Here is a 19,019-nt window from a genome sequence, read left to right as displayed (position 1 = left end):
ATGGAATCTTTACTCAATTTCTGTTTTTATTTTTCACATTGTGATTCCTCATTTTCTCTGAAATTTCTGTTTATTCCATGACTACTCTATCATTTTGATTTTATTTTGCAAATATATTCTGAACTGTAGGTTTTCACTTCACCCATCTTTATGTCACCTACTGTATCTCCCAATTCCTTCTGCAATACCCTTCATCTCAGCAAGTTTCATCTTCATTGAGGATTTCTGAAACTTGCTTTCCTGATCAAGTCTTCTTCTAAATGTGTGCTGGGTTTGTGTGTGGTGGGGATTTTTGGTAGCAGGGAAGGGGCTACAGCAGTTGGCCCCATGTGAGAAGCTTCTTGAAGCTCCCCTGGTTCCAAGTCAGACCCGTCTGGCCAACAATCGGCAACAGTGGCTGCACCTCTGTGGTAAGGTATTTAAGAAGGGGAAACTGGGAGGGGGTTGGGGATTTGTGAGGAGTTGTGAGAAGGACAAACACCCAGATCAGTGTAAGGAAAGAGAAGGACACAGGGGAGGTGGAGCGGAGACCCCTGTATATCCTGTGGTGAGACGGCAGGGCCACCCACCCTGCCACCCATGGAGGTCCATGGCGGAGTAGAGGCCGACCTGAAGCCTGTGGAGGAGCCCACGCCAGGACAGGCGTCTGCACTTAAAGGAAGCCGGGACTCTGAGGGGAGGAGCAGCCCCAGCTGGTTCGGCACTGGGAGGGCTGCAACATATGGGGTGACCCACGCCAGAGCAGCATGGGGATGGCTGCATCCCATGGGGAGGCCTCACGCCAGAGAAGGTTCATGGAGAACTGTCTGCAGTGAGAGGGGAGCCACATGGAGCAGGGGAGGGATGTGCGGCGTTCATCCCACCTCCTGAGAAGGAAGGAGCAGCGAGCTGACTGTAGCCCCCAGTGCCACTGGGGGAGGAGGGAGAGAGATCAGGAGCAGAGCTGAGCCTGGAAAAACGGGAGGGGTGGGGGGAAGTGTTTGGGTTTGGATGTGGTGGGCTTCTCAATGTCTCAGGTTGTCTCTTAAGTGCTGTCTTTGTTAGCTTTTGAATTAAAGTGACGTGTTCTTTTCTTCCCCTAAGCAGTCTGTCTTTTGTCCATGACTGTTATGGGTGAGCCATCCCTCCCTGTCCTTATTTGGATTCCTGAGTCATTTTGCTTCATTTTCTCCTTTCCATCCCTGAGAGGGGAAGGGGTGAATAAACAGCTGTATGATGCTTGGTTGCCCTCTAGGCTCAGACCACAAAATGCCTCTCTGATTAAGTCTCTGATCAAAGGGACTGTGTTTCTTTTGTCTTTCTGCTTTTCCTAGGGATGCCCTGTGTTGCTACGTGGCAATAATTTATATTAAAGGCTTTTTGTGTCATTTAAAAATGTGGTTCTCTGAGGACTCTTATGAGGAAAATTGTCTCCTTATCTGGGATATACACTCTCTTAAAAAAAAAAAAAGTTCCAAAAAACTAAGGGCTTGAATAAAAAGCAGCATTCACAAATCATCCTACGGTCTTCTCCAAATTTAGTTTCAGGAAGGTGTCTGCTCCAACAATTTCTACTGATAGTATACCACTGTACAGTTTCAATTAAACCAAGCATTTATATCTAATTAAAAAAATAATGGAAGTTTTGATGAACTCTGTTTAAAAACACTACTTGGTATTTTGAGGTAACTGCAGAAAATAAAACAGTTGTAAGTCAATGAAGTGGAAAATTGCTGTCTTATAACAGATCCTCTAAGGTGCAAAATGTTCTCTTATTTGCTGTTATCAGTATGTCTAATAATTGCTTTTTGTCCAACTATTTTAAAAGGGGGAAATAGACTTACAGTCTGGAGAAAAAGAGACAGCAAAACATACTGAATTAAAGCATTAATGTTTGGGGGGGGGGGGGGGTGGTGGGTTTTTTGTTTGTGTTTTTTTTGTTGTTGTTGTTTTTTGTTTGTTTGTTTGTTTCCCCCACACACACACTTTATAGCATTAAGAAAACATACAAGAAAAAAGACAGTAGACCTATCAAAATGGAAAAGGTAAAGAAATTAAAAGAAGCTGCATAAAAGCATTAAAACAAGCAACAGGTCACATTTGAGAACAAACACTCATGGTCTTTTGTTACTTTAGTTCCTTGGGGGAAAAAACAAACAAACAAACAAACAAACAACAAAACAACAACAAAAAAAAAAACCTTACCACTAGCCATAGTTTTAACCCTAAGGTTAAGAATACTTCTAGTAACATTTCTACATGGGTTTAATTATAAAACAGCATTGTAAAAAATTACCTGATACTAAACTACACTTCAGGCCCACATTTCAACGAACATTATAAAATCACTTTCCGTTACAAACCAACAACTCAGCATAGACTAAGACCCATATACTTCTTCCACAACCAGCACACACATACACAGTTGCCTTTTCCTGGACTTTCCAAAGAGAATTTTCTTTTTTTTTTTTTTTTTTTTTTTTTTAATACCTCTGCATGGTTTTGGACTCTCCTCGGTTTTATAAAGACTACCTGAGAAAAGTGAGAGGAAATTATGTTATTTGCAAACACATAGCCAAAATTAAATTTCTAAGAATAATTTACTTTAAGAGATAAATATGCAGAAGGTCTGAGACAAACATCTGAACTCAGACAGTAATTCTAATGTCCAATAAACATGAACAAGGAGTACCAAATAAGTGCTTCCCAGAACTAGACCAATGTCCTACCTTGCTGCAAAACAACGATGAGATTTATTTCCCTCCTTCAATTTCATTTATTTTAAACTAGACCATTCAGTCTTCTACAGCATAGCCTTGCCACTGTAAATTCAATTTGTACCATACTTGCAGCCAGATATTCTTAAAATCCACTGTAACACAGAAGTAGGTCTTTGAAAATCCTCACTGAAGTTTAATAGATGTCTTTGACATTTTCACCCTGACCACATAAATGAACACTTTTTAACTAAAAAAACAAAACAAAAACAACCTTAATTTGCACCACTATTATAACAATGATAAAGAGCACTTGACAGATTTACTTTTCTTGTAGGCAACTTTCTAGGCAAAGTCAACAGCTAACAAGAAGTCTATCTCTGAATTCATGCTGGAGGATAAAACTCACTAGTTAAGCATTCCTCAAACATTTCAAGGAACATTCAGATTTTCTGACTGATCCACTCTAAGCACTTCTCTATAAAGAGATACTACAGTTGAGTATAACTGAATATATTGAGGTTTCTTTTACTTTCAAGGCATCCTCAATCTAAATTCTAGCATCCCAGTCCACAGTAAGTATTCTTCCTTGATACAGGAGTAAATAATTTCCATTTTAAGGTTCACTTAATGCATTTCTAAATACTGCTCCCTGGCAATCCTCCAACTTATTCACATATAGATAGAAATGTTTAAGTATCTGTGTACCCTCTGTTACTTCAGTGAAACACACCTTTTTTTACAAAAATCCTCTAAGACAGGATCCTTCTCTTTAATGAATTAACACACTCAGAATAAGGTACAACAGCAGTGCTGTCCTCGTGCACCTCAGTAGTTGCCCACACACCCCTGGATTTGACTAAAATCCTATCTAGAAAGCTGCATATTTATTCCCCAACCACAGAGATGTCAATAATAGATAGCTCATGGAAACATTGCAGAGAATCAGCATATGTGAACTTGCTGCTACCTAATATACCCACACCAAAAAGGTTTTTTTATTCAAATTCTGTGCTGCAACAGCCACAGGCACACGATTTCTAACTGACAATATGTGACCAAGATTATCTAACCACGTAAGAGTTGCAGTAGCAGTGTTATGCTAAAGCAGAGGAGTTCTAATCAAAGTACCAGACAACCAGGCTCTTCTGTAAAACCCTCCCAGGAACCACTCTAGTGAACACTGAAACCTCTTGCAGTCCCACATCTGTGGAGGAAGGTTTCTAGTTCTCCTCTGCCCTGGGCAATCATGTCAGTGCAACAGATACAGATGTTTTACACTTAACACACACTCAATTCACTCATGTACTGAAATTTCTGTTAGGACAGCCCTACCTGAACCCAGACATTATATAAAAGAGTTCAGTATGATCAACTGCATTATAATACAACCACATGAGATGATTAAAATAACTTTTTCCAGGTGCCAGATATCTGCCATCGTGTTCAGATAAAATCAGGAATAATTTACTCCTTACTGAGCTTCTAATCCTGCCTCCTCAGAATATGTCAAAACCGATAACCATGGCAGACACTTACACTTGATATCTTTATTTTCTCAGTAGCATCAAAATCTACAAACTGCAATTCTAGCTGTTGTCTCCTTCTCCTGAACTGCCCTTCCTATCCGTTCATCCCCCACAGTACTCCTCACCTCCCCCAACATGTTGACACAGGGGAGTTTTAAAAAGAAATCAGAATGAAGTACATTGCACAGAAGGGAGATTTATTTTAGTATAGGCACATAAGAAGAAACACTAAGAAAACTACTTGAATGCAAGAACTCTCTTAAGTTACCTCAACTTTTACCAAAGTTGAGATACTTACTTCACAAGATTTCAAGTAAAAAAATTTTTGTAAATGCAGAGTTAAGATACCACATTGCCTGTGCAGAACAAAAATGGCAGAAATGTAGTAATTTTGCAACATTTTACGTTGATCTGTGGGTGCCTAAAGACATTACTGCAAAAAGTGGTCTATTTGGGAGTATGTGGTATAATGCAACCCAGCTCTTTCAAAACTGTCCATACAGGTATTATTTATTTGAAAGGAAGTAATATCTCATCAGAATGGAGGAAGTATTGATCTGGTAAATGGTAAAACACAGCATCTTCCTAATCTTTCAACTTCACTTCTCTCACTAGAACATGAATTTGTAATATATTTTGTAAAGCGTTTTTTCTTTCTCTTTTTGTTCCACAGGATTAACAAAATGCTTACTGTATTGCCAACAAAACCACCTGTGCACCAAATTCTGACACTAAACAACCTGGTAAAAAATTCAGACCATCAGAAACGTCTATGAAAAAAAAAAAGTAAAATGCTTTTCCTCATGAAAGGAAAAAGATCAATTGTAGAATGAATATAATGAACAACATATAAAAATAATGATCAATTACCAATCCCATGCAACAGTAAAAACCCAAAGTAGCAGATACTAAAAATACTACATAAAGAGGCCAAACTATACCCAAATCAAGCTAAAATCTCTCACAAGACTTCTTGAAGTTTTCTATTTATAAAACAAAGCACATGCAGGACACTTATTTCAACCACTTAAATTTGTACTGCACCACAGTAAGTAATTTCAGATATGCTGCCTAAGTTTATAAAACTGTTCCTGTCTGGTTTCAAGCCTGCCTTATATAATAACCTTCATGTGATTCAGCACTCTCCATCAATTTCTCAGTTCTCTCACACAGCTCTCTCCTCACAGTTCATAAATACCACCCTTTCTTCACACCCTTCTCTCTCTTCCTTTCTTTACCATCACAAATTCCAGCAACTTAATTGATGACATCTAACCCTGTAAGAATAAAAAAAAAAGTCTTAAACCACAATAGTAAACCAAGGAAATGTGACTACTTTTTAAAAGTCATCTGTACCTCTGAAAAAAAGTTAATCACAAAGTATCATAAAACAGTACGTAAGGGTGACCAAAATACAGCAAAACTTACTGTTCTTGACTAAATGGTTTCTTACAGATACAAGGCATTAAGGATAAAAAGAAACAAGAAATCCTCTCCATTGGGAGAAGTGGGGTAAAGACCTTTCTCTAAATCCACTCCAGGCTGCTTCCCACTGCTAACTCCAGACTAGCTTCATTATCCATTAATAGGATGAAGTATGATTTACCTGTGATTTTTATCAGTTTCAGCAAAAAAGTTTTTAACTGAAAAATGATTTGGGATTCTTTCAGGCTCTTTTTCATGCATATAAAAATAAAGAAAATCTCCAGAATTGTTATGGAAAACCCCTCACTTTGGGCTACACATTTATAAGTAAGTTCATAAAGAGATCAAGTAGCATAGTATCATTCCATGGTGAGGCCAACCTGAAGAAAAATTATTGTGTTTTTTTTTTTTTTTTTTCCCCTTTGTAGAAGTCAAAATGCTCTTTTCTCAGCTCCAAACAATTCTCTCATGCTTGCAGCTGAAATTGTTTGAAGTAATCTCTGCATGGTAAAACTCTTGAGATATACACAAGAAACAGGTATGTTAGAGTATCAGCACACAGTGTACAAGCAGAAATTGCCTTCAACAACTCAAGCACTGATCACACATTTCACTGCCATACATGTTCTTGAAATAGAACTGCAAAACAATTAGAGTTTGCTTTTATTTTAATTGCAGATAATATTCGGAGCCACACTGAAACACTCTATGCCTGCGCAAATACATGTAATAATTTACACTTCACTGTGAACTCCCTGAAAATGCAGGGAAAATTATTTACTAATCATCTACCACTTCTAATAATAAGCCATTAGAACAAAAGCCAGAAAAAATAATTCAAGTCACAAACTATTCTGAAATGCTTAACATGGGAAGAGTACAAACAACAGAAACTATTACAACAGATGTTTAATTAATTGATCCATTTCAACACTCATTTACAGCAATCTTAAAACTAACTGAGAGCATGTAAGAACTAAGAATAGATGAATACTTTTATTGTTGTAATTTTTAAATTACAGGGGTTATTTCTGAAAAAACTATTTCAACTCCAAAAGGGCTTGATGCAAAAATGACACTTGTACGACTTCTACTGGAGCAGGGACTTCACAAGACAATACGAACAATTATCCTAGGACTCTCCAGTTGGACCTCTCCTTCCATATGCCAGAAGATACTTATTTCAGTTCACTCTTCTACCCTTTATTTACCCTGCCTTTCTCCCTTTCCACCCCTCAAAATGGGAGTTGTTACAGGATTTTCAGAATGTACTTACAGTTCCTATAAAATGCAAAGAACATAGAAAATATTGTTCCCCTAATGTCAGTATATACTTGGTATTGATGTCCTTCCAGAGTGAGCCCTCCCTCTTTGAAATATGTACTTACACATACTTTTAAGGAAAACAGTTGCTTAAGACCACACAAGTATCTACTGTGTTACGTGCTTTCCTGTACCTCTGTCTCAATCATGAGCTTCAAATTATTTAATGTTGCAATATAACAATGCTAACTCTATTTTACAATATTGCTATAAGAAATTTTAACATTTTATTCATTTAAAGTCCTGATACCTCTACATGGACTTACAGATAAGACAGCTATACTAACCGAATTTTTTTCCTGACTTACATAAGAATGTTATCTAAAATACTGAAAGGGACTTCAAACAATTTGGCATCTGAGGAAATAAAAAGCAACCTGAGAACATTTTTCCTAGTATAAGTCCAACGCCTGCGCAGCAGCTTTCAAATAGTTATGATTCTCCCAATACTCATACGTATCCAAATATCTATGCTTACATTAGAAAAATTGAAGTAATGGATAATATTTTTTTCAGAATCTAAAATGTGTCAGGCTAATTGATCTGCCATTTCAACAAATGGTGTGAAGATTCATTTCCACTTAGATTTATAATAAATTGTATATATAGGTGAACATTCTCATTAAGACCCAATTAATATGCCAAAAAGTAACTGAAGGTTACTTGCTCCATGATATACTGAAATTCATCTGTTTTCCAAATTCAATCATCTATACCGATGTATTAAAAAGAAGAAAAATCAGCATATACAGACCTTCCAGTAGTCAGATTGTAAACTGTAGTACCTCTGGTATGCAGATAATGCTGTAGGAAAGAAAAACGAACGTTGAATTTGTTTTGTTGCAGTTTTTTTGAAGAAAAAGAGTCAGAATACACAACATTAAAATAATAAATGGTTTAATAAAAGTAACACTGCACAATAAGTACACTGGTGTGAGTAATGGACTCCTTAAGGTTATAATTTTGTTTTATGAAATGTCAATTCAAAAGTATATTTATTATTAATCTTACAAATGTAAATCAAGCAATATTTTAAAGAAAACCTATAACAAAGAAATAATTTGAAATTTTGGTATTTTCAACCTGGACAACGCTGTTGTAAGATTTAAAAATTTAATCATGTAGCTCATTTACCAAGTTCCCTGATGTCCTGTAATTTCTAAAGAACTGGTGTGGAGGGACATACAAAGAGAAATCAATTTCAAATGCCCTTTCCTTCAGTAACTAGAGAAACAAAAGCAAGCAGAAAAAAGCTTACATTTTATTTGACATCTAAGACCAAGACTAACCTGGGAAACAGTGCTAAGAACAGCTCTGTTCAGTAGAATATTATCTCTAACTTAGCAACAAATTTCTTAAGCCACCATTCCTGCATCCTTCTTCCCCACTAAAAATTCTGGTTGATTCATCTTGCCCTTCAGCTAACAGGCCACATCAGACTAGAACACAAACAGGCTTTAATTCTTACAAGTACATTGCACTAGGCACCATCCAAAAATGAAGAATTTTAGATAATGGTTCACTGCAGTAACACCAAGATTTTTATTTTTCAAGTGTTTGCTTCTTAAGAATGGTTCCTACACAGTATGTATTTTCCAAACAACAAAAGAAGACAACCTCTGTTTTGAAAAGCTACAAACACTAAACAGTAAGAATAGTATGTACTTTATGTGCAGGTTCATTTCTTGCAAGTGGAATAATGGATAAACAATGGCCCTAAATTTTATCACCCTTTAATGACTGTCTTGCATATTCATTTCCGTAACAAAAGTCCAATAAGAACAACATACACATAATGACAAGGCACAAAGAGCTTTTCCTTCTAAAAATATACCTTTGCACTCACCTGTCTATGGAGATTCACAACCTTGTATTTTTAAATGCCTAACTGATACATGCTGAATCATGGCCATCAGGTGTCCCTCACCACTGGAACTGCTTGTGAAGCCAGCTTCTAACTTTGCTGCTCTGAACTGTGATTTATTTGGGTGCCCAGAGTAGAAAAAAACGCTAGAACACTCACCATCCTTACACTGTCAACATGAAATATGTGTAAATGGTTACATGTAACTTAAGACAAATAAAATCACTTAATAATCTAGTCAATCAGGCTAAATCTTTCACAACTTAAAAATACAATTCTTCTGCCACCCCTCTAAATATTTTGGTACAAACTGAAGGATATGACTGCAGTCTAACAATATGAGTTTAAGAATGTTAAGATAAGATTACGCATACTTGAGTCACATTCTGTAATTATGCTATAAAGGATGTTCACAGTAACACAAAATAACCCCTACCCCAAATGCTCCTTCTAGATTCACCTTCTCACAGCTATCATTAAGGGCTCTTTGACAGAAAGGCACAATTATCTCTGAACATAGCTTTCCCAAATAGAAAACACACACACATACAGCTTTGTAATGTACCACACCTGAATTAAACATTAGTTTTTAACGCAAGCCATACCTATCTCAATTTTAAAGGTTAAAGCATGTTTCATGTACTTAATTCAACAGCACCATATTAATGCAAGATTTAGTAAACTGAGGACTTTCTTGTAATCTATTATAGCAACTATTGCAGTTAACTATACAGTGGATATGGATAAAATAAAAGTATTAAAAGAATGTTAAATACAATGCTAAGGATTTACACTGGGAAAATAAAAGGGAGAACTTTTTCAATGTAGCTGTGTATGAGTACCCACAAGGGCATATCCATTAAACAAGAGCTGGAATTTGTTTCCTTATAGCAGTTAAAGTACTGCTAATAACTTCATAAAACATCAACATTTAAAAAAAAAAAAAAATAGAAGAGCAACAGAAGACCTAAAAATGAAAGAAAAAAAAAAGGGGGGGGGGTGGCGGGGTGGGGTAGGCCCTTACTGCTACTGAGTTACCAAAACATTCTTTATGCAAATAAAAGGGTGCACAGCTCAAGCCTTTCTTCTTGCTCCAAACTCTATGTAGTCAGCGCGTGCGCAGCCCTGTTCCCTTGCCTGAGACAACCAGACAGAGGTGAGCAGCACTGAAAAAAGAGAGAGAAGATATCTGTAGGTATTCAGTCATTCAGACCCCATAAAACCCTGTGTCAGGGGAGGAGGAAGATTGAGAGGCACAGGAACTAGGCTCCACTAATGTTACTGCTCAAAGAAACTTGCCCAGAGAAATTCCAGCACCTCCATTTAACACAGGGAAAAGTTCTTATATTAAAGAAAGGAGTCTTTGCTCCTTGATATACTACCAGTTTTCCTTAGTGCTGATGAATGCAAATTATTTTATTTTCTAACTCTTCCATTCTTCAATAAAGTTTAGCAACTTCCCACAGTAACAGCTGACATGACTGCTTTAACGTGCCAGGCTCATGTTACAATTTAAAACAAGCACATGGAAAGCATGGACTGCTGAAGCATATTCCGTGTTTACACAATAAGAAGGTAAGGCCTTCATTGTAAGGAATGAATCTGATTCTGAAATCACTCTTAGGCACAGCAGAGTACTGCAGACAATCTTCTGATTAGGAAGATCTTATTGAGCTTTTCCAATCTCAAAGTCTGCCACTGAAATTCTTAAACATATGGAATTGTTGGAGGCCAAATACACAGCAGCTTTTTTCAGTATGCAAAACACTCCTGAGCACCTAGAAAATGCATGTCCAGACTCAGGAAGAACAGTACTGAGTGTCAACAGTAGGATAATAGTTCTTGCTTCACTCTCAACTATATTCGTAAAATGATCTAGTTGTGGCACCACATTCAGACATCTAAAACAATATTGCACAAGTGATTCAAGAATTCCTTAAAAAGGTGCTCATAGTTACCTATTGCCAACCTTCTGCACAGTATTTCATTACTTACTGTATCAGTTTACACTCTTCCTATTAACATCTCTCTTCAAAACATGGCCATTTACATTATTTGCCTAACAGGTAATCCTTACGACCACACTCCTGAAAACTATACAACCTACTAAATGGCAGACACAGAATTTATCAGGGGTGGGAGATGGGTGATGGTGGTATATGCCCCAAAGGTGTATAAAGCTTTTCAGATCAATCACCATCAGCTATGCTGTTTAATGAGATTAAAAGAATGCTCACCTAAAATAGCTGTGAAACAAAAAATAAACAAACAAAAACAAAAAACATCTTTCCACCCAAAAAATTAAAACTACTGGACAATAAGAAACCTCCACAGCTCAGGCTTGCTTTGGAATCTATCTTTAAGCCTCTGTCACCTAGTGCAGAGCTGACCCTCAATGAGTTCATACAGTCAGAGTCTACTGGTTTTCTCTTCTTACAGGTTTTTACAGCCACCCAGAACCACCCACTTTGCAATATCTACAGTTATTTTAACGCTGACAGCCTTTATTATATGCCCACTAAGAGTTTGCCTTCCTGTCACTATGACTAGGGTCAAGGGACATCTCAGAATCAGGACAGAGATGACACTAGTTTCTTATCTGCCCCTGTTTAAGATTCCTTGATTTCACATAGAGAATATAAAATCGATTTTACATAAATACCATGTATGTGGTTTCAGGACGTTATTTTTTAAAAATCTACTTAATTTCATAAGAAAATGGTAAAAGTTTATAAAATACATAATAGTTTCAGTAGTACAATAGACAGTCTCTCTTCATATCCAGAGTCTAAACACATAACCTAAACAAATAAGGTGAAAATGGGCAGCAGAATGTTTAGACTGAATGATACCTACCTACCTGTCATTTTGAGGACATCTAACCACAAATCACACAGTCACTTAAGGATGGCTTTTATGATCTGCTCTTAACAAACCCACTTTATTGTATCTGAAAATTTAAGAAAGCTTTGAAAGTGATGTGAACATGGAATAGTTTGAGTATTTTAGTGCTTGACTGAAGAAAAAGTGAACTAGATACTGACACCATCTAGTGGCACCTTGCAAGGCTAAATGTGACTAACAGATTTTTGGCTTGCTGAACTTTAAAAAGTTAATAGCAAGCATTAATTTGATGACATACCCCTGAGAGAGAACTGTAAAACAATTCAAAGCTGCATATTCCTCTGTGTAAATCAATACTTGCTTTCTTAAATTAAAACAAATAAATTTCTATGTTATTTTTTAAACAAGCAGCACTAATATTTCTTAGTGCTTATCTGATGTGAAAATGAGTAGTAGGACAGAAAATCAGCTGAAAAACTGCACAAAGGAAGTAAGAAAAGGACACTTGCATTGCTCTAAATCTGGCAATGCTTCAAGGAAAAATAAATCTTCCTTAAACACCTAGGAGACATATGCAGGTTATGGAAACTGCTTATTACATATTGTAGGTGCTATCCACAATAGTGTTTTAACCTAGAAAGATGAGCACTGCTGGGCCATAAAATTAAAGACATCAAAAGGTGAGGAAATGTTGAGTCAATGGAATTGATTCTTTGCTGGGTAAAAAACTGGCTGGCTGGCCAGGCCCAAAGCGTTGTGGTGAATGGGAGTTAAATCCAGTTGGCAGCCGGTCACAAGTGGTGTTTCCCCAAGGCTCAGTACTGAGGCCAGTTCTGTTTAATATCTTTATCAATGATCTGAACGAGGGGATTTCAAGTTTGCAGACGACACCAAGTTGGGCAGGAGTGTTGATCTGCTTGAGGGTAGAAACATTCTACAGAGGGATCTGGACAGGCTGAATGGATGGGCCGTGGCCATTGTACAATTGTACTGTTCAACAAGGCGAAGCGCCGGCTCCTGAACTTGGGCCACAACAACCCCACGCAGCACTACAGGCTTGGGGAAGATTGGCTGGAAAGCTGCCTGGTGGAAAAGGACCTGGAGGTGTTGGTCAACAGCCTGCTGAACATGAGCCAGCAGTGTGCCCAGGTGGCCAAGAAGGCCAACAGCATCATGACTTGCATCAGGAACAGCATGGCCAGCAGGACTAGGGAAGGGATTGTACCCCTGTACTCGGCACTGGTGAGGCCGCACCTCAAATAGTGTGTTCAGATTTGGGGCCCTCACTACAAGAAAGACATTGAGGTGATGGAGCGTGTCCAGAGAAGGGCAACAAAGCTGGTAAAGGGTCTATAGAGCAAGTCTTGTGAGGAGCAGCTGAAGGAACCGGGGTTGTTTAGCCTGGAGAAAAGGAGGCTGAGGGGAGACCTTATTGCTCTCTACAGCTACCTGAAAGGTGGTTGTGAGGTGGGTGATGGCATCTTCTCCCAAATAACAAGTGATAGGACAAGAGGAAAAGGCCTCAAGTTGCATAAGGAGAGGTTTAGGTTGGATATTAGGAAAAATGTCTTCACTAAATGGGTTGTCAAGTATTGGAACAGCTTGCCCAGGGAAATGGCGGAGTTACCATCCCTGGAGTTATTTAAAAGACATGTGGCGCTTACGGACATGGTTTATTGGTTGACTTATCATTGTTAGTTTTATGCTTGGACTCAATGGTCTTTAAGGTCTTTTCCAAGCTCAGTGATTCTACAGTGACCAAAAAAGACCTTGTGGAAGCTAGAGCAGCAAAATGCAGCTCAGGTCTTTTGTTCCAAGGCCTCAGGAAAGAGGATGTTCTCCACTTCCTCCAGAGTTCTGTGCTGCAAGTACCAAAGAGATGATGAAAGAAACCTAAAGCATGTCTTCCTTTTAACACAGAATGAAGGCAGACACACAAAGGCAACACAATCATACATCTAGAAGAAAAATCACCAAATAGTCATCTAAGTAATTTTATTAACAACTACACATCCTCATCTGGAAAGATAATGCAGTAAAGTGGTGAGAAACCCACTGTCCCATGATCACATCCAACTATGAGTTGCACATGAGACTAGCAAGTATTAAACATGTAAGACATACATTAGTTTGACAAGGAGTTCACTGTTACAGAAATTATTTTGCTAATGAACCCTATGAAAGGTCTTAAAATATTGAGAATATTGAGAATATCAGTGAAGGAACACAATGGAATCACATGAAGCTCAAAAATCCTCCAAAGAGCATATTCCGCAAAATGACTTTTAACAATTTCATGTTTATTTAGAACACTACCCAAAATGGACATTTTCAGACAACCAGACAAAAAACATGGTCCAGCTATATTCTATAACAATAATGTTATACTGCTAACCCCCCACACCCAATCCTCAAACTATTTATAAACAACATTTTCATGTTCTAAGCTTAAGGTAACATTGTTCTTTCTATAGGAATTTCACGTAATGGTTTGAACTGCCTGAAATTAAACAGCCCGATATTTAACACCAGCATCCTGAAGATGAAATAAACAGCTCTGAATAGAAGCAACCCGATTTCTGACAGTTAAGAATTACAAACAACAAAATAAAAACACAAACCTAAAAATCACACTTATTTGAAACATGGTCATCTCTTCCTCAACTCAATTCATTCAGTAGCTATGCTACTTATAATCCATTCTAGTTCTCCAGGACTCATCAGTTAAAGACAGCCCAGCAGCAACTAGCACAATCCTGTATGTTGGGAAGTTCTCACATTTTGTAAGATGACTCCTACTACTCTCTACCTCAGAACACAGCGCACTGAAATGTGTCCTAATGACAATACATTCCTGCAAAATCCTAAAAGACTAAGACATTAACCACTCAGAGAAATTCTCTACAGAGCTGGAATTGTAAGTACAAAGGAATGCATGTATATTGTTGAATCTGGGATTTGTTCCACAGCCAAACAACTTTACTCAAGAACATTCAAAAAATGTTTAAACATTTAGTTTTAGGCTGTATCTTAATAAATGAGCACCTCAATGAACAGTCTGTATTTTTTCTTGTGTTTTGAATTTTAGCATAGCAATTGCTTAAAGATGCCCTTGGACTAATTAACACTATCTTAAAAATTATTTAAATATTTTTACGTTAGTGCTTTTGACAACAGTCACTATCTACAAACTAAATAAGTATTAATAAAACTGTTCTGACATAGTAAATAGAAAATGTGATCACCACTTGAGTGCAGCAGTAAGAATTATTTTAGCGCAGTATTTACTGTGCTTTAGTAACTGTGATGTGAATAATTGCATGTTTTTCCCAAATCATTCATTAATTGCATTATCTACTTCTACTTCCATGAACTTAGCTTCAAGAACAGCTATTCAAGGAGGCAAATGATAAAAGTATGTCTCCACTTGTGTAACTGTTAGCTGTCCTCCTCCAATTCACTGGCTGGAACACAGCCAACATATATGAGCCTTCCACAAAATAGATATAAAGATCTCTAAGGAAAACACAGAAGATGCCAAAGTCCATGAGCTCATTAACAGCATTCAGCTGGAACCTACACCTTAAAGAACACCAACGACACTCTGTACTTGTCATGGAAACCAGTGTCATGGGGAAAAAAAAAAAACACTAAAAAAATCTCCAACTACTCATGTAGCATCAGTTTCCTCCAAGACTAGCAGCACAATAACTTTGGTAAAAACGCAGCCCTCTCAAGGAATGCAGTAGCAAACAAAGTTCACAGGTATGTACCATGGGGTCCCAGCTGGACTCACAATGCTGCCAGCATCCAAAAGCCTACATGACAACTCATCAACCTCCTCTAGCAAAACCTGGGGCTGAGGTTTCACATTCTGGGGCAATTGCATCACTTTTTTCTGCTTGGTTATTTTTCAGTTGGATTGGTTCCCCACACAGCTGCATGTTCAGCTGTGCCAGCGCAAAGCACAGAGCAGCAACAAGCAGACAGGGGGTGCCACTAAAGACACGCCCAGGGAACAAGGGGTTTGGAAAGCTCTGAAACAATCAAACAGCTGGGGAATAGCTGCCTCGTTAAAAAAAAAGGAGGAAGACATCAGATTATGGTTAAGAAAATGCTACTGAGGAAACAGAATAGTTTTGACTGGGAGGAGCAAACACTCTCATTTTCAGAAATCCTGATGCCAAATTCTGACCAGTCATAATCAAGACAACGGAAGCTGGGAACAGAAACTACCTTGAACATGCCTCCTAAACCTAATCAGTCTGCCTTAGTTATAATCATCTGAACACAAGTCAGTGGCTCACAGTATTCAAAATCTGCAAAAAGGCTGATACCTTGCCTAGGATCTTCTAAGAGGAGAAGAGTACAGTTAATAAGACAACTCAATTTCATGGCTGCAGAGAAAACCCTTTAGTTAACAACAGCAATTCAAACCCACTGATTTCGGGAAAACTACAAGCTGCAGAACACCTTCAGATATGCTAAAGGCTAGCAAAAACATTGCGAAATTCTAGTCTGACCTCAGCTATAATGCAGAGAAGAATGAACCTCATCCAGTAATTTCTGACATAAACTGACAACTTTTGTTGGAGACAAGTACTTCTTTTTATGAAAAAAAAAAAAAAAAAAGAAAAAAAAACCAAAAACCACCACAAACCCAAAACATACTAAATCTGGGCCTCACTGGCTACACATGACAGAAAACATAATGCACTTCTAGAAAAATTACTGCAACAGGATTCATTTAAAAATCTAAGTATATATGCTAGATGTATTAGACTTCAGCAAGGCATCAGCCGTCAACTTACACCACACTGAAAGGTAGACTGCCCGTAACTGATACTCCCCCACGTACTTTCAGCAAGGGAAGTCTTTGCCTAGTTAGTTCCAATAATGACATGTGGTAACCTGCCATGAATCTTTCTCAAGGTCCCTTTTTTCTGGGGTATGAGTCCTAATTCTGATAAACAAATGACCTACAGTCTTTTTTACTACATTTATAAGAAAGTGTTAGCTGTATGAAAATACTAACGCGCAACAGACACCCAACTGGATGATCCACATATGTCAACATATTTGTGAAAAAATTAGACAAATCAAAACAGAACATACTGTACACACAAAACCTAACAGATCAGTATCAACCCAGCATTGCTGCATCTTGATCACTGATTAGACTTCTGCGATCAACTAACAGTTTTGTTCTACTTTGCTCTAACTATACTGTAAATGCTTTTAAGCAAAGAACACTACCACATTTGCCTTTAATAAAGACAGACACACCTTTCTACATGATGTACAAAGCTGTACACATTTATTAAAGATACTTAACTGAATAAATAATAGGCTTGCTAGGGAAAAAAAAAAGTTGTTTAGTATTAGTCATGCTACTATCTTATGGTATTTTATTAATTACATCTGATTTATTAAATACATCAACTTCTCCAAAACTTTGTCCAAGACTAACTTCAGACTAGACAGATTTATATTTCTGTAGATCATCCTGCTCCAGCATTTTACACTTCCGGAATTTCAGGACTTAATAACTGGATAAAATATACATTAGCAAGATCAAGACATTTCTGAACTCCCTTTACTTTTCAGTTCCCAAGCATTTAAAATTTAGCTATAATTGTAGTTAGAATGTATGATAATTAAAGTAACAGAATTTACAGAATGGAATAAAATTTATTTTTACTTTAAATTTATAATACAATGCACCAGCATTCTATTTCTTTCAACTAAGAGTAGTAAATTGAGTATAGAACACTTATGACTTTTTGCACTATGGATAATACTTCTATGATCTTGGTACTGGAGTTCAACCACTGTTGTGGATAAGAATATGTGTTCCTTACTTAAAAGGAAAACCCTTTCACTTCCCTTTTCCCATCAATTAAAATTCCTACAGTGTTATGTTCACTACTACTCAATTTCTTTGAAAATACAGATATACCTCATTCTTTTTTTATATATGTATACTTCATTACTAACAAAATTTTTTCAGTTCTTGAGACTTCTTTCATGATTTTAGATATTACTTTAAACAGGCATCTAAGAAAGTACTAAGTGTTTTAATTCATGCTTTTAATGCCTAGATGTTTCTTCCCACACAGTTCTGCTCACACTTCTTTACAGTTCCGGGGAACTGGTATTTTCAACCCTCATTTGTATTTTTTATACTTGTTCTTGAAACTACATCCACAGTACACAAAGCAGACTCCCCATCAGTAAAGCTCACCTCTGATTCACAGCAATGCCTAGTCCGGTCATTCTTAACCGTTACCAATTCTACAGCAGAGTTAATACAGTTCAGCCCACGATCCTGTGCTGTCTTTGCCAAGTAAAATATACCCAGTAAGCCATACTGCACTCCCGTCGTACCAAGTTGTATTAAGCTGATCAGAAACAGCAGTGTAAGTTGTTTGCAGAAGGGGTAGTTGAATTTCCTTACAATAAAATACAAATGAAAACATGGAATTGGACTATTCTTCAGTAAATTCTATAGCAAACATGTTGCCACCTTCCCTTCACGTTTCCCCATGTCTCTGGAATTGGAAACACCAGTGGCTATATTACACCAGTTGGATGGGATGTAGGTACAACTTGTGGGTTCCCAATACGTTGTTACAAGTTGTGAGTAGTAAGGTCCCTGAGGTTCCCAAACATTCAACAGAGGCACAGGTGCTTTGATCACTCAAAGCCTTCTGAATTTACATACTGAATTTAAGTAACTGCCAATTCTTCCCTAGTAATATCAAACCTAAATGTTTGTCACCTAAAAAAAATGAAGGCTCCAGGAGCCCTAACTCACAGTTTTATGCCAGATATAGTGAACAAGTGGACACATAAACACACTGTTACAAAACAGTCCACAGCTAGACTGAATCACTGAACAGTACTTTTGAAATACTATCATCTATAATTAATTTCTGAATTTCTACAGCCCAAGGTAATTGTAAACCAGTATTCTTGTGTGTTTGGAAAAAGGCATGGGATGGGAGTAGACATTTTCGGGATGGGAGTGTTGTTTGCTTCTTACACAAAGTCAAAAATAACTGCATTCATATTAAAACTAAAGAGCAGCAACAATGAAAAAAAGACAACCCATGAAAAAAAAAATTAAATATTCTAACCTGTTCTGATTAGCTAGGTAGAATAAGATCCATAAAAGGCTTTCTACTCATCCATACCTCCCACACTCAGTGGAAGGGAGGCAGCTAACAGACACTGGGCCTGACACCCAACATGACAAGCTGAAGATTTAGCCCTACGGCTCAGTCAGCGACACAGCAGAGTATCTTTGGGAATCCACACCACTACCAAAAAATCACT

The 19,019-nt window shown here is 37.5% G+C and overlaps 1 protein-coding gene across 14 annotated transcripts in view; it reads right to left on the bottom strand.

Moving 5' to 3' along the window:
• Window positions 1–19,019, bottom strand: part of KDM6A (lysine demethylase 6A) — a 162,453-nt gene that overhangs the window by 107,094 nt on the left and 36,340 nt on the right. For all 14 annotated transcript variants that reach the window (XR_006164923.1, XM_042788532.1, XM_042788533.1 and 11 more), the window contains exon 4: window positions 7,728–7,777. Coding sequence is in view for 13 of the 14 variants with exons in the window: in XM_042788532.1 (XP_042644466.1) it covers window positions 7,728–7,777 (50 nt within the window). In the remaining variant the exon portion in view is untranslated. The remainder of the gene's footprint in view (window positions 1–7,727; window positions 7,778–19,019) is intronic.

The sequence above is a fragment of the Tyto alba genome, unplaced genomic scaffold (assembly GCF_018691265.1).
Source record: "Tyto alba isolate M040663 unplaced genomic scaffold, T.alba_DEE_v4.0 Super-Scaffold_14, whole genome shotgun sequence".
NCBI classification, from domain to species: domain Eukaryota; kingdom Metazoa; phylum Chordata; class Aves; order Strigiformes; family Tytonidae; genus Tyto; species Tyto alba.
Note: the sequence above shows the minus strand (reverse complement) of the source record. Positions and strands in the feature narration are given on the sequence as shown.